We start from the raw sequence: 14,613 nt of genomic DNA, 5'->3' as shown, positions 1-14,613 counted from the left end.
CCAGAGAAAGAGTAGAAATCAAAAGAGAATAAATAGTTTTTAAAAAGTCATATCATGAATTAATCAGTTATTAATGTCTTCATATGTAGGATCCTGAGCTTCAGCGTCGTCTGTGTTTTCACAGGATCTCTTTATATTCTAGAGAAGAAGTGAACATGTTTATTACTAATACGTTTTCATGTTAAACATCCACATGATAAACAGCATCAGCAGAGGAACTCACATCCAGCGTGTCGTATTCAGAACATCTGGACTTGGGTTCAAGGGTCATGTAGGTGTCCCCAGGAGACTCGAGCTGACGACACACAATGATGAGAGAATTAATACTCCCTCCAGAACTGACAGACACAGATGAGAAGATACATGAGGAGATTTACACACCGTCTTATTGGGTTGTGATTCTCTGTGGTTTTGCTCTTCTGAAGGAGTCGCTCGTTTCCTGTGAGAGAAGAAGAAATGAACATGAACTCAAACTGACTCTGAATCTTTATAACAGTACAGACACAGAGTCTCCTTCACCTTCTGATCAACAGGCCGATGAAAACCATCAGAATCACAGACGTCAAGACAACAGCTGCAGTGATTCCCACTGTGACCCTGATCAGAGATGAGCTGCGCTCTTCGGTTGTGCAGACGACAGACAGAAAACAAAGTGTTTTTACTCACAGACTCTCATTATGCAGACAATGACCTCCAAAACTGAAATCAACAGAGATGATTCTCACCTTTAACAGTGACTGAAACAGTGTCTGATCTCTCAGATCCATGTTGATTGTGAGCCTCACAATAAAAGTGTCCAGTCTGTAATACCTTAAAACTCTGTCCAGATCCAACAGCTGAGCTTTCATCTTCATTAAACCAGCTGATTTCTGCCGGAGGGTTTGAATCACTGCTGCAGCTCAAAGTCACTGAATCTCCCTCCACTATTTCAGCAGATGAATTAAGGTTCACCACAACATCTCTTGGAGCATCTAAAATATAAATAAATAAAATATCTAATCAACAACAACAATAAAACATACTGAATCTCTACTCAGTTCACTTACACATCACATTCAGCATCACAACATCAGAGTATTTCTCTCCGTGTTTATTGATGGACTTGCACTTGTATTCTCCACTGTGATCAGAGCTGATCTTTGAGATGCTGTACATTTTTCCAGATCCTACAAACATTCCTTCCTTAATCCAACTGATTTCTGCAGGTGGTTTTGCATCACTATTGCAGTTCAGAGTCACTGAATCTCCCTCCAATATTTCACTAGATGGACTGATGGACACTGAGATGCTCTTCGGAGGATCTAAACAGAAGACAAAGAAGTGTGGAATGACAAGCAGTGAAATGGTTGTTTTCAACTCAGATCATATCTATTGCTTTTGCTTTGTAAACATGATTATAACCAACATTAATTGTTGATAAACAATACTGTAATTTTATTCTGAAGAACACATGAGTAGTTTCAAAATAAGGCTCTGAGCTAACTTACATCCAGGTCTAACAGTGATTTCAGCAGATGAGTTGAGTTCCTCATGACCGCTTATGGTGCAGGAATATCTGCCTCCGTCCTCCAGCTCGACAGAGTCCAAATAAAGTATGTTGTTCCCATGGTTTTGACTGAGTGGACGGCCATCTTTCCTCCAAATGTAGGTTGGCACAGTCATGGAGGGGATGCATGAACCACAGTCAAACATAATCCAGTCTCCCTCCATCACTACATCAGACTCAGTCTGTACCTTCAGCTTCGTGTCTGGACCAGAAAGAAGAAGTGTATGCTTAATATGTGTGTTTATCAGCGGTAATGCATTACAAGTAACAAGAGGTATGTAATCAGATTGCTTTTTTCAAGTAACAAGTAATGCATTACTTTATCGTTTACAAGAAAATATTAGAGTTACTTTTGCCGCTCCGTAGTATACACTGAGTATTTGTGTTTGCGAACCTTGAAAGTGAAAGTAAAAAGTAAGCACGCGTTTCAAAGCAAGTTCAGTGCCCCGGATTAGCAGCTGCCTGATGCCAACATTTTATATACAGTATAAATACCCAATGATATAATTGTGAGAAACTCCTATCTTTCCTCCCCCTTAGGAGTTCCTCAGTACATGTCATGGTTTATGCAGCATAAATTAGCAGAACAACATGTTCAATGGTACATTAACTGTGCAATCTATGCTGTTATTTACCTCAGAGAATTGCCATGCCATTGCATGTTGTTAATTTTGAACCAAAAAAGTTACATAGTGTAGCTTTAAAAGGGGTCATGTTGGGGTCAAGGGGGGGATGTTGCTAAAAAGAACATTATTTTGTGCATTTTGTGCAATGCCATGCTTATGCCATCCGAGGTTCGGAAATGTTACGCCCCTTACCATGTTGTGATGCTCCATGCAACGGGACAACAAAAAAACATTATAAATTAGCCATTTGTTGCATCCAGTGAGGATATAATTACTGATTATATAGACTCATACTGTCTTAAACACAACACCATGTTAACCACACTATTCTACACTGCTCAAAACTCGCGTTGGATAGCCAGTAGCAAATTCTTCAAATATGAAAATGTACTTACAGGCTGTGAGTCAGACGCACCAGACTGTCCTTGCAAAGTTGGAATTACCCCACTTTATAGTGTGCACAGCCAGCACTGTTGGCTACTCTCCCAGGTTCAGGAAACAGTCCTCCATAAAATGAGCTGCACACCCTTAAATATTTGCGTTGTATTGTTCCAGAACAGTGTTGTAAATACAACTTAACCACTGATTTCTAGTTGTGTCTTCATTTGGAAGGCTAAACAAAGTACTTTTGCTTTCGCAATGAAACACACAGCGTCTCCACAACATGGCAGTGGCTGCAACAATAGTACAGCTGATAAAAGTTACGCCTTTTTCTTTGCATATAGACGTGTTATGCACATCTTCCCACACTGTGACCTAGACATGTTGGGGCATGTTTGAATGAGCCATTTTAGGAAGGTGTGGCTGAGTCTTAACTTTTATAAAGAATATCTCTTTGGGTTTGAGACTTTAATCTTTGCAAATTTACAGATCTTATATATGCACAAAAAGCTTGTAACACTCCAAAGACAAAGGGAAATATTAAATCGCATCATATGACCCCTTTAAGCAACTCTAAAATGTTTAGTGTTAGATTTTTAAATAAATATTGCATAATGATTTCAATTCCAGCGCTCACATTAAAATGTCAAATGTCTTTATTGACACCCAGTACCGCCGCTCCCTATACGCAGAGTACGCAGTCTGCGTAGGGCACCAACTCCCAGGGGGGCACCATCCCAGCTGCTCAAAAAATCGTTTTTATATATTATAATAATAAATTAATATTAATAATATACATATACAAATAAACAAAAATATAAAAATATAAACGTATATATTGCATTTTACGGTGAGCGCAGAGTAGGCTAGTAAGCACGTGATGACACGCAGCATCTGCGACGCGCCCTCACCTCTGTTTACGGCTGCCTATTTGGCCAAAAATGATGATAATAATTGATGAACAATATGCCTGGTCCTGGAAAGAGACATCAACAGTCCGGCGCCGAGAAACGAAAGAAAAAGAAAAAGCCCAAGATGAAGCCCGTGCATCACTTTCAGGTGCGTTCATAATCCTGTGAAACTTTATTTTATTCTGTCAACGTTAATAATGTGTTTTAATGTCAGTAATAATTTCACGACTAACGCATCTTTGTCAATATGAATACAAGCAGATCTAAGTAAACACAGTGACTTAAAATGCATTATATTAAAACACAGAGGCAATTATGATTATTGATTAATAATGACCATATGGTGTCATTAAATAACAGTGTTAAAATACATAATCTAATACAAAATTAACAGTTTACATTACAATTTTAATAGAAATGCCTGAAAAGGGCACCAAATGCAGTTGTTACACTTACATGATGATCAAATTCCTTGTTTAATATTGACCAAACGTTTAAAATATCCACATAATCTTTCTTATCATTTCCTCAACAAAAATATGTGGACATCATAACCCTCGTCTGCTTTATTGTAAATTTTGAACTTTGGAAAGCTCCAGCAGATGACAGTGTTGATTTTATTTCAGTTTATTATTGTTTATTTTATTAAGATTTCACATTTTTAAAAGTTTTATTTAAAGTGTAATTTTAGTTTTTTTGTTTGTTTTTTTTGCTGTAGAGATACAATTGTAATTTATAAATGATACAATTTATTCGTGTAATTACTTTTATTTGAATAAAGTTCTATTTTGGCCCCTATAGTAGGTGTTTTTTTATTATTTTATTTTATTTTTACTTCCGTAATATTTTGGGGAGGGGGCACAAAAGTAAATTTTTGCTTAGGGCACCCATTTGGCCAGCAGCGGCCCTGTTGACACCTATCATCTGACTCTCCACTCACCTGTTACTTCTAGCTGGATTCCCTGATTGTTTGTCCAATCACGGCCGGAAGAAGTGCTGAGCACAAACCGGAAGATGCCCGCGTCACTTTCTCTCACATCCCGCAGCAGCAGCGAGCAGTTTCCTGTGTCAGGCTGCACAAACTCCACACGGCCTACGAACGCAGGGTCCTGAGAAACCCTGACCTCCTGCTCCGGCGATTTCCCAAATAGCCATTCAGCTGTGCTCACCTGCACGTATCGAGAAGTGTGTTTGCAGGGTATAAGCACCGTCGACTGCCGAACCACACACATTTTGCTGACGATATAGGTCACGTCATACTGCACACCTGGAATACACACAAATGTACACATGAAATGCTGCTTTGCAAGGTTTCATGACAAAGCCTCAAGGGTTCAGAAGGTGACTATATCTTTATAGAGGGTTTGCTCTTACATCATGGTTTGGTCAGTTACCCAAATGCACATCCATATTGGCGATAAACAACGGCATGGATTGCACAGCTAATGTACTAAATACATTGTTATGCTAATTAATGCTGCCTAAACCATGGAAAATGTGTGCAAGCTGCAAAATTATATAGAGATGACTTGGTAAGCAGATAAGGGTGCAATATTTTGACAATCTAAAGCTAAAGGTGGTAAAGTTTTACAAGCAGTATTAAGATATTAGCCTATTTCACCGGCATGAGCGGAAATGATAAGAACAAACACAAATTTTGCCAAGATTCTTAGTCTGACAATCCTGGTTCAGTTTGGCCAGTTTTTTTGCAATCTTCTCCTTGCAGTCTATACTGCCCTCCAAAGGCAAAGCGCAGTAACTACACATTTGGTCAAATTGAGTTAAGGCTTAAAATGGACTTTGTGACAACTGTTTTGTCTTGTGGCAATGTCTCCTGGTTAAATTGTGTCCCGTTTCAGAGAAACGAGAGTTTCAACATGTTTGACTAGCTGCAAAAACTTTAAAGGCATTTTTCTCAGTTTCAGTGTTGGCGTAGTTACTGCACTTTGCCTTTGGAGGGCAGTATAGTACCCAAAATGTTTTTCCTCGTCTGACCAGTTAGTACAGCCCAAAACATGATAACAATTGACTTTTTTCAGCAGCAATAATCCATAAAATATGCATGCTTCGTTTGGTTCAATGGCAGTGTTTACATTTAGTGCCACCAATATGGCCAACTGATGACATGCTGTGAAAACCCTCTGTACAGAACAAGTGCAGAAAGCTGTAAGGTGTGACTGTTTGCTCTGAACTGAAGTCACACAGGATGCAAAATGTAAGAGAAGTTGCAAATGCAAATATGCTGCCAGTAAAGCAACACTGTTATCTGCTTATAGGAAAAACAGTCTTTTGTAAAAAAAAAAAAAAAAACTGGTATTCATTACGTTGGGTTATCACATAACCTTTTGCTGTCAAAGAGATCCAGATGAAGGCCTGAAGCAGTAGAGCTGGACACACCTGCAACACATGAGATTTATCATGCAAAACCTCCATTAAACATCGCATATCTCTATCTTCACACAGTGAAAATTAACACAAGTAATAAACTATCCTCCACATTTTACAGAAACACTTAAAAAAAGCATGCTTCCAGCCATGTTCTTATCATTGCTTGACTTAAACTGACCATGCTGTTCCTCATTAAACATCTTGTGCTAAAATACAATGCAATGTATTAAGAAGAGTAACTTCAAGTGAGTTAAGATTAACATTAAGATTCAGAAAACCCTTCTCAGTCATTTCAACTAAACATGATTTAAAATGAAATATATTACCATGATACTGAAGTCTCCTAACGACCAACACAAAAACAGCCGGTAGTAGAAAAGGCAAAGACTGTGGTGAGACAAAATGGCCTACGACCAAAATTAAGTATGTCCTCTTCCCCAATGAAACTGTGGTGAGAACTAAAAAAATAAAAAACTGCTGACCACACTTGTCTTAGATGGTGTCATAAATACGGAAAATACGGTAGCTATGAAGGTGTCAAATATAGCTTATGCTTACTACAAGAACATTTTGCACAGTGTTTTTGACAAGAACTTGAATGATACTTCAGAATGAATAGACTTCATCTCATCAGACTTATATTGAAGGAAAGGCCCAAGCCATATCTAGACCACAATATCTTACACTCACAAAAGGGAAAAAAGTAAGCTGTCACTGGGCAAAAGACACACATTTGTACTGTATTTACCCATAATATTGGCATATTAGTACTTTAAATGTACATTTTAGTACCTAATTAGTTTTCAGAGTATATTTATTTAGAGTCCCTTGTTTGTCCTGAACAGCTAAACTGCCAGCTGTTCTTCAAAAAAATCCATCAGGTACCACAAATTCTTTGGTTTTTCGGCATTTTTGTGTTTGAACCCTTTCCAACAACGACTGTATGATTTTGAGATTCATTTTTCACACTGAAGACAACTGAGGGAAGGAAACACAATGCATTAAGAGCCAGGTGTGAAAACTTTTGAAAAGAATGAGGATGTGTACATTTTTGAGTAAATATCATATATTTTCATTTAGTACTGTCCTTCAGAAGCTACAGAAGATCATTATATGTTCCCCAGAAGACAAAATAAGTTACATTTTCCCTAATCTTCAAATTCAAAATGTTTTCACGCCAGGCTCTTAATGCATTGTGTTTCCTTCTGGAGCATCAGTGAGTGTTTGAACGTTCTGTAAAAGTTGTATGTGCCCTCAGTTGTCCTCAGTGTGAAAAGATGGATCTCAAAAAGCATATAGTAATTGTTGGAAAAGGTTTGAATGCAAAACAAATGCTGAAAAACCAAATAATTTGTGGGACCTGCAGGATTTTTCTGAATAACAGCAGGCAGTTTAACTGAGTCCTCAACTTATTAACTCGGGGGGAGTTGGAGAATGAGCCTATTTCCAAAAAAAGTGGAGTGTTCCTTTAAGGATCAAGTGTATGAAAACTTTTGAACAGTAATTTTTATAACTATTATTTTCTCCTGTGGATTACATGTAAACATCTTTTTTTGTGAAATATCTTATTCAGGTCAGTACTAAATAAAAAATAACATGCATACATATTTGTATGATAGATCTTATTTTTGCTCAGAAAATTTACATTTTGCAGATTCTGAACTTTTGACCTCAGCCTTATAAACTAAAAAACGAAAACCTCCATTTGTAAAACGATATAAAGAGACTTTCTTTTTTATATGCCAAAAAATGTAAAACGTACTATAATGCGTAACTATTAAAACAACTTTCAAAAGACTATACAGTATTTTCACATTTGGATAGCGTGCGCGCGCTTGTTTCTCAAACTTCCGCAAACTCTCTTTTAGTCAGTAGTCAGACAGTCAGTCATCATGTCCAACAATAACGCTAGCAGCAGCAGTGTGGCTGTGGCGCAGAAAACCGTCAAACAGCTAAGACTAGAGGCCAAAATACGACGAATTAACGTAAGTATGTCAACTTCAGCAATAAACGTGAAAGGCTTCTGTATTTACAGCGGAACACAAACGGATCAGTTTAACCGGTGTGAGTTACTGCTAACTTTAGTGCTAACGCTAACTGACCAAACAACACATTTAACGCGTTTTTACCCATGTATAGGTAAACAGTAAAAAGTTTTTAACGTCACAACTTCTCCGAAATGGGGTTGAAGTGTTTTATAACAGTTGTATACGGTCAAAAACGCATTTAAAGTAAAGTTCAGACAACTGTTAGCTGTCGTTACCCATGCTCATTAATAATGCAAATATATGCAAACAAAGAGAGCAGCAGCATAAACGGACGCTCTGGTGGTACTAATGGTGCACAGATGGTATCAGATTTCAATACTGTAATACTTTATGGAATATTATGATACAACTGTAAAAACTTGGTGTGGGTCCAAAATAAACTTTTTGTTTTTGTGGGTGTTACTAAGAGTGACCAAAAACAGCGTTCTTCAACCTAAAGACCTCAATATGAAAAAACAATTGTTTTGCTTTATAATGCTGTACAGTAAACTTCATAATTAATGCAATGTTTGCTGATGTTACTTAGTTAAAGTACTGTTCGCCTAGTAAAACAGAAACCTGAACATTTAGATAAAGCCAGGTTCAAAATTCTTAATCTGTAAAAACCTTAAAAATATAGATAGAATAAAATTAAGTATGTGCACTTAAAGGAGTAGAACAATAATTTACAGGTAATGTACTTACCCACTTGTCATCCAAGATGTTCATGTCTTTCTTTCTTCAGTCGTAAAGAAATGGAGATTTTTGAGGAAAACATTTTAGGATTTCTCTCCATATAGTGGACTTCTATGGTGCCCCCGAGTTTGATCTTCCAAAATGCAGCTTAAATGCAGCTTCAAAGGGCTCTAAATGATCCCGGCCGAGGAAGAAGAGTCTTATCTAGTGAAACGATGGGTTATTTTCTAAAAATATTTACAACTTATATACTTTTTAATCTCAAACGCTCGTCTTGCCGAGCTAGACAAGACAAGCATTTGAGGTTAAAAAGTACATAAACTGATTTTTTTTTTAGAAAATAACCCATCCTTTTGCTAGATAAGACCCTTTTTTCTTTGGCTGTGATCGTTTAGAGTCCTTTAAAGCTGCATTTTGGAAGTTCATACTCTGGCGCACCATAGAAGTCCACTATATGGAGAGAAATCCTAAAATGTTTTACTCAAAAATCATAATTTCCTTACGACTGAAGAAAGATATGAACATCTTGGATGAAAAGGGCGTGAGTATATTATCTGTAAATTTTTGTTTTGAAAGTGAACTACTCCTTCGATGCATATCATTTCCTTGGACCTCAAAACCAATCTTAAGCAGCACAAGAATATTTGTAGCAGTAGCCAACAATATGTTGTTTGGGTCCAAATTGATTAATCTTTTATGCCAAAAATCATTAGGATATTAAATAAAGATCATGTTCCGTGAAGATATTTAGTAAATTTCCTACTAAATATATCAAAACCTAATTTGATTAGTAATATGCATTGCCAAGAACTTCATTTGGACAACTTTAAAGGCGATTTTCTCAATATTTAGATTTTGTTTTGCACCCTCAGAATCAAGGTTTTCAAATCATTGTATTTTGACCAAATATGGTCCTATCATCAATGGAAAGCTTATTTATTCAGCTTTTAGATTATGCATAAATCTCAATTTCCACAAATTGACCCTTATGACTGGTTTTGTGGTCCAGGGTCACATTTAAGTTGTTATATAAATTGTAATCTCTGTAGGTTTCTCAAGCTGCCACAGACCTGAAGAACTTCTGCCTGCAGAATGCCCATAAAGACCCGCTGCTGATGGGCGTGCCATCCAGCGACAACCCCTTCCGTCCGCCCAAGTCCTGTGGCCTCCTCTAAACGACTGCTGTCTGATCATGCAAAGGTTACCAACAACCTCCTGTCCTTCTAAAGCAACATATATGCGTTAAGTGAATGCATACGCAATCAAAATCATTTCAAAATGCACTGGGCCATGCAAGATCTAAGTGAGTTTGTTTGTATGTAAAAAATCTAGCATTGCATCACTTGCTCACCAATGGATCCTCTGCAGTGAATGGGTGCCATCAGAAGGAGAGTCCAAACAGCTGATAAAAACATCACAAGTAATCCACACCACTCCAGTACATCAGTTAATGTCTTATGAATCAAAAAGCTGCATGTTTGTATAGAAATCAAGACATTTTTACCTTGAAACTTTTGCTAAACAAATATGGGTCAAAAGACAATTACAAAAGTTATTTTTATGTCCATGGAAAGCACATTTAATGTACGTAAAGTGTCTACCTTTAAGGTTTCAGATAAGTTTTTGGTGAATAAAATGTCAAAATGTTGTTGAAATAATGTTACATTGTCATTCATTAAAATTAAAATGACTTGCTTATTTTGAATTGTACATATTAAAATATATAAAAGAATAAGGGAGCATATTAAATTTTGTTGTGTTTTAAATTAGTAAAAAAACTGAGAAATGTTAAAATGAAAAATAACTCATTAGTATTTGAGGTGAAAGTAATTTGTCTTTTAATAAGCCTTAAACTGATTTTTGTTGTTAAAATGCCTGACAAGACTATTACAGTGAATGACATTTAAGTGGGTGTCTTCTGTAAATTAGGGAAAAACATATTTATTTTTTGCTTAGAAAAACAAACAAAAATGCAGTTAAATAAAACTTTTTTTTTTTTTTTTTTTTTTTTGGGAAAAAACAATAATTTAAAGTGGATTTTGATGTGAGACGACAGAGATGGACTTTTTTTTTCACAGGAGTGTTAGTATGGGTTATGAACTCGTATCTTTGGACTCTTATTCTGACGGCACCCATTCACTCCAGAGGATCCATTGGTGAGCAAGTGACGTAATGCTATGTTTCTCCAAATCTGATGAAGAAACAAACTCATCTACAACTTGGTTTGCCTGTTTTGAACCAATTTTCATTTTTTGATGAACTACTCATTTAAATATATTAATATCTCTGTTTTATCTGTTATTTCAGAGCTGGTGAAGCGTTGCAGATGACATGGCTGCCTTCAAGTGTCTGTTTCTCCCTTTACACTACTCCATAAAGACCTCCTGGAGCACACTACACACACAAACACTAGTTAGCATAGCAAAAAAAAAAAAGAGAAGTATTTCCTCTGTGTTAATTTCCTTCACACTCATTTCATATCTGCACAGTTGCTGTTTATTTGTCTGAACTGTATTATGAGTAATAATATGTTGACTACGCTGAATCTACACTGTATGGTACAATTGACTGTAAAACCCATAACACACCCCATGTTTTATGTACCAAACACTATTTTATTTGTAATGGATATTTTATAAAACAAAAAGACTTCCTTGGTAGATTGTATGAAGTTCTCCCTGGTTTATGTGGAAGGAATGGTCAAGATAAACTATTAGAGTATTTTCCTATCTAAAATTACATGATGTTTTTCTACTATAGTCTTTTACTAATTTATGGCCAGCAGGATTTTGGTTTGAAAAGTCATGCTTTGTGTCCTCAATGGGGTTGCAAATAGGTGGAAAATTTCTGGAAACTTTCCAAAAATCCCTGGAAGATTCCAAAACATCCTGGAAAGTTTTCCACCTTTTTGCAACTCTATTCCTCAACAGTGCACATGTTTGACGTCTTCCTTTATCTGAAGCTCATTTCAGATCTTAACGAGCTGATGAGTTGAATCAGGTGTGTTTGATGAGGAAGACATTCGATATGTGCTGTGTTGAGGAAACCCTGATCACCTACTGAATGAGTATGTTACATTTAAACTTTCTTGTTTCATTGACTTTTTACTAAACTGACTTTTAAAATAAAGTGTTATTGATCATGTATCGTTGTGTTTTTATTATATGGGCTTCTTGAATATTGTGAGGTGTGTTTTGTATCTGCTCAGCTGCTGATAAATAGACTGAAGCTGTCAATCACTGATGAGATGATTGAAGGAAACCTGCAGATATCAGATGAAATGGATGATTAGTTAAACAAGTCATTTGTGATCTCAGTTTGCTCTGTAACACTCTGATCTTTTTAATCTGCTTTATGTGAATAGGTGCAACTTCCTTTTTCCTCTGGTAAGTTACTGTATGTACGTATTCTCATATTTAGGTATTGAATTGATGTATAAATGCAGTTTTTATAAGTTTCTTTAATGTTATATATTTAAAAGTTGCCAAAAACACTGTTTTGTTGCTTAAAGGGGTTAAATGCAAGCTAAAGTAAAGAGTTGGATTCTCATGCTAAACATTGCCGAAGTTTAAAAACAAATTGGACATGTAACAGTATTTCTGTGCCAAATACACACTTCTGGGTTTCTTACAAGTTTCGGAAAGTTTTTTCTTTTTCGATCATTGCTCTTCGTGAAGGTCCTGAAGGGTGGAACTCCTTGTATGGACATTTCTCCCGGAAGAGCGCGCCCGCGCACACATCGAGCAGAGCAAGCTCAAGAGCGCGCCCACCAACGCTCTTCATTCGGCTGCACGGGACTGCATGTTTCTAAAGAAGTGTGGTTTGGTTGCAAGGCAAAAATAACTAGCTCAGCTTCCCGAAGAACTCAGCGTTATGTGAACAGTAGGTGCAGTTTGTTTTTCCGGGGCAGAAACAGGGTTTTGCAATGCGTTTTTGTTGACAAACGTTTTATAAACAAGGTCCAGTTCGACACTGGATTTACACATTGTTTGATATTGAAAGATGGGGTGGTCTCAACTATAAAAGATCCCGTTCATGAATCAGAACTGCAGATGGTAAGTGAAACGGCATCAAATCTCAGCTTTGTTGACAATGGGCAAGCACGTGCTCTTCAATCTTTAGCTCCGCCCACAGCGCGCCTCCAGGAGCTCGGCTGTTTTCAGAGAGAATCATAAAGCTGTGTCTTTCTTTTGTAAATATGATCAAATTAAAGACTTTTTGAAGATCTGAAGGATGCAGTACTATTATATAGGTACCCTGATGTTGAGTGAAGCTCTGTGTGTTATGCCCCCTTTAAGTAACTAACCAGTTCTTTCACAACCACTGTTTTTTTTTTTTTTTTTTTTTTTATACACTGAAACAGTGCATATTGTATAAGTTGCCAGTGTTTTATGCCTCAGTGATTTATAATATGCTGTAATGTAATATGCAGTATCATCAGCGTCTGGGCTTATGGCGCACAAGCGGGTTGCAAGATCCCCAACATCCCATCTAAGAGCGCAAGACTTCTCAGGTAACTAATCGCACACATCCTCAGCATGTGAGACAGATGACAGCTAGAGTTTGTGTTATTTTGTGTGTTTCAGAGATGATGAACTCTGGGATTGCACCTCTGTGTCCTGATGAAACCACTCGCAGCTTCTCACACAGGATCTTCAGAGAGGAGCACAGAGAGCTGACCAACTCATTACAGGTGCAGAACGTTACACAAGCCATCAGCATCTAATGTATTTTGCATTAAGCTGTGGCATTATTTTTTTTATATTAGTTATGCTTTTTTTCTTCTCTACCTATTACTACATATGGTGGTATTTATTTTACTTTTATATTTTATTATTGTGTTAAATTATATTTTGAGACCCCCTAAAAATGTATGACATCTCAACTTACAAGTGATATTTTATTTAATATTAGATCATTTTTATGATGATGATTCTACTTGATTTTTATATATATATTTTATCAATATTATATTACATTATATATTATATTTTGGCACCGCTCAAAAAAGAGAATGTACATCAATATATAAATAATATTCCTTTAATATTTTTATATATTAATATTTAATTGCCATGTATGCATTGATATTTATTTAATAATTTATTATTAATTATTACTAAAATTATATTTCATATTAAATATATTTATATATTTATTATTTTTTTGTACACACACAAAAAACAGTATTGTATGTCTCAAGGGGTTGGTATCAAATATAAATATTCAAATCAAAATTTAATTAAATTTAGTATTATTATTATTATACTTCTTGATTAATTTATATATTTCATTAACAGTATATTACATTATATATTTTGGCACCCCTCAAAAAAAGGTTGATTTTATCCCAAATATATAAATATTTAGTGTGTGTGATGAACTTCTTTGATCCACTTCAAGTGTGTGTGTGTGTGTGTGTGTGTGTGTGTGTGTGTGTGTGTGTGTGTGTGTGTGTGTGTGTGTGTGTGTGTGTGTGTGTGTGTGTGTGGATCAATTTGAACATGAGGTGTAGTTCACTTTCAGAACAAACATTTACAGCTAATGTACTCACCCCCTTTTCATCCAAGATGTTCATGTCTTTCTTTCTTAAGTTGTAAATAAATGATGTTTTTTGAGGAAAACGCTTCAAGATATCCCTCCATATAATGGACTTCTACGGTGCCCCGAGTTTGAACTTCCAAAATGAAGTTTAAACACAGCTTCAAAGGGCTCTAAACGAGAAGAAGGGTCTATCTTGGGTTATCTAGCAAAATGATCGGTTATTTTCTAAAAACATTTACAACTTATATACTTTTTAATTTCAAACGCTCCTTTTTGAGCATTTGAGGTTAAAAGTATATAAATTGTAAAAAAAATTTAGAAAATAACTCATTTTGCTAGATAAGACCCTTCTTTCCTCAGCTGTGATCGTTTAGAGCCATTTGAAGCTGCATTTTGGAAGTTCAAACTCGGGGGCACCATAGAAGTCCATTTTTATGGAGAGAAATCCTGAAATGTTTTACTCAAAAAACATTCTTTCTGAGTGAAGAAAGAAA

The 14,613-nt window shown here is 36.2% G+C and overlaps 3 protein-coding genes across 3 annotated transcripts in view; 2 read left to right on the top strand and 1 right to left on the bottom strand.

The window, feature by feature from the left end:
- Positions 1-320: 320 nt before the first annotated feature.
- On the bottom strand, positions 321-1,815 carry LOC141336807 (B-cell receptor CD22). Its single transcript, XM_073842534.1, has 6 exons — positions 1,488-1,815; positions 1,047-1,301; positions 726-971; positions 520-619; positions 382-439; positions 321-338 (listed from the first exon to the last, which is right to left on the bottom strand). The coding sequence occupies exons 1-6, from the start codon at positions 1,708-1,710 to the stop codon at positions 321-323; spliced, it is 900 nt and encodes a 299-aa protein (XP_073698635.1). The 5' UTR covers positions 1,711-1,815.
- A 5,929-nt stretch (positions 1,816-7,744) lies between these two features.
- On the top strand, positions 7,745-9,750 carry LOC141337213 (guanine nucleotide-binding protein G(I)/G(S)/G(O) subunit gamma-5). The gene is made up of 2 exons (XM_073842988.1): positions 7,745-7,837; positions 9,625-9,750. Exons 1-2 carry the CDS (start codon positions 7,745-7,747, stop codon positions 9,748-9,750), a joined length of 219 nt encoding a protein of 72 aa, XP_073699089.1.
- A 3,277-nt stretch (positions 9,751-13,027) lies between these two features.
- Positions 13,028-14,613, top strand: part of aftpha (aftiphilin a) — a 7,377-nt gene continuing 5,791 nt past the window's right edge. Inside the window, exons 1-2 of the mRNA XM_073842533.1 lie at positions 13,028-13,088; positions 13,162-13,268. Coding sequence (XP_073698634.1) covers positions 13,028-13,088; positions 13,162-13,268 — 168 coding nt within the window. The remainder of the gene's footprint in view (positions 13,089-13,161; positions 13,269-14,613) is intronic.

The sequence above is a fragment of the Garra rufa genome, chromosome 6 (assembly GCF_049309525.1).
Source record: "Garra rufa chromosome 6, GarRuf1.0, whole genome shotgun sequence".
In the NCBI taxonomy this organism is placed as follows: Eukaryota; Metazoa; Chordata; class Actinopteri; order Cypriniformes; family Cyprinidae; genus Garra; species Garra rufa.
Note: the sequence above shows the minus strand (reverse complement) of the source record. Positions and strands in the feature narration are given on the sequence as shown.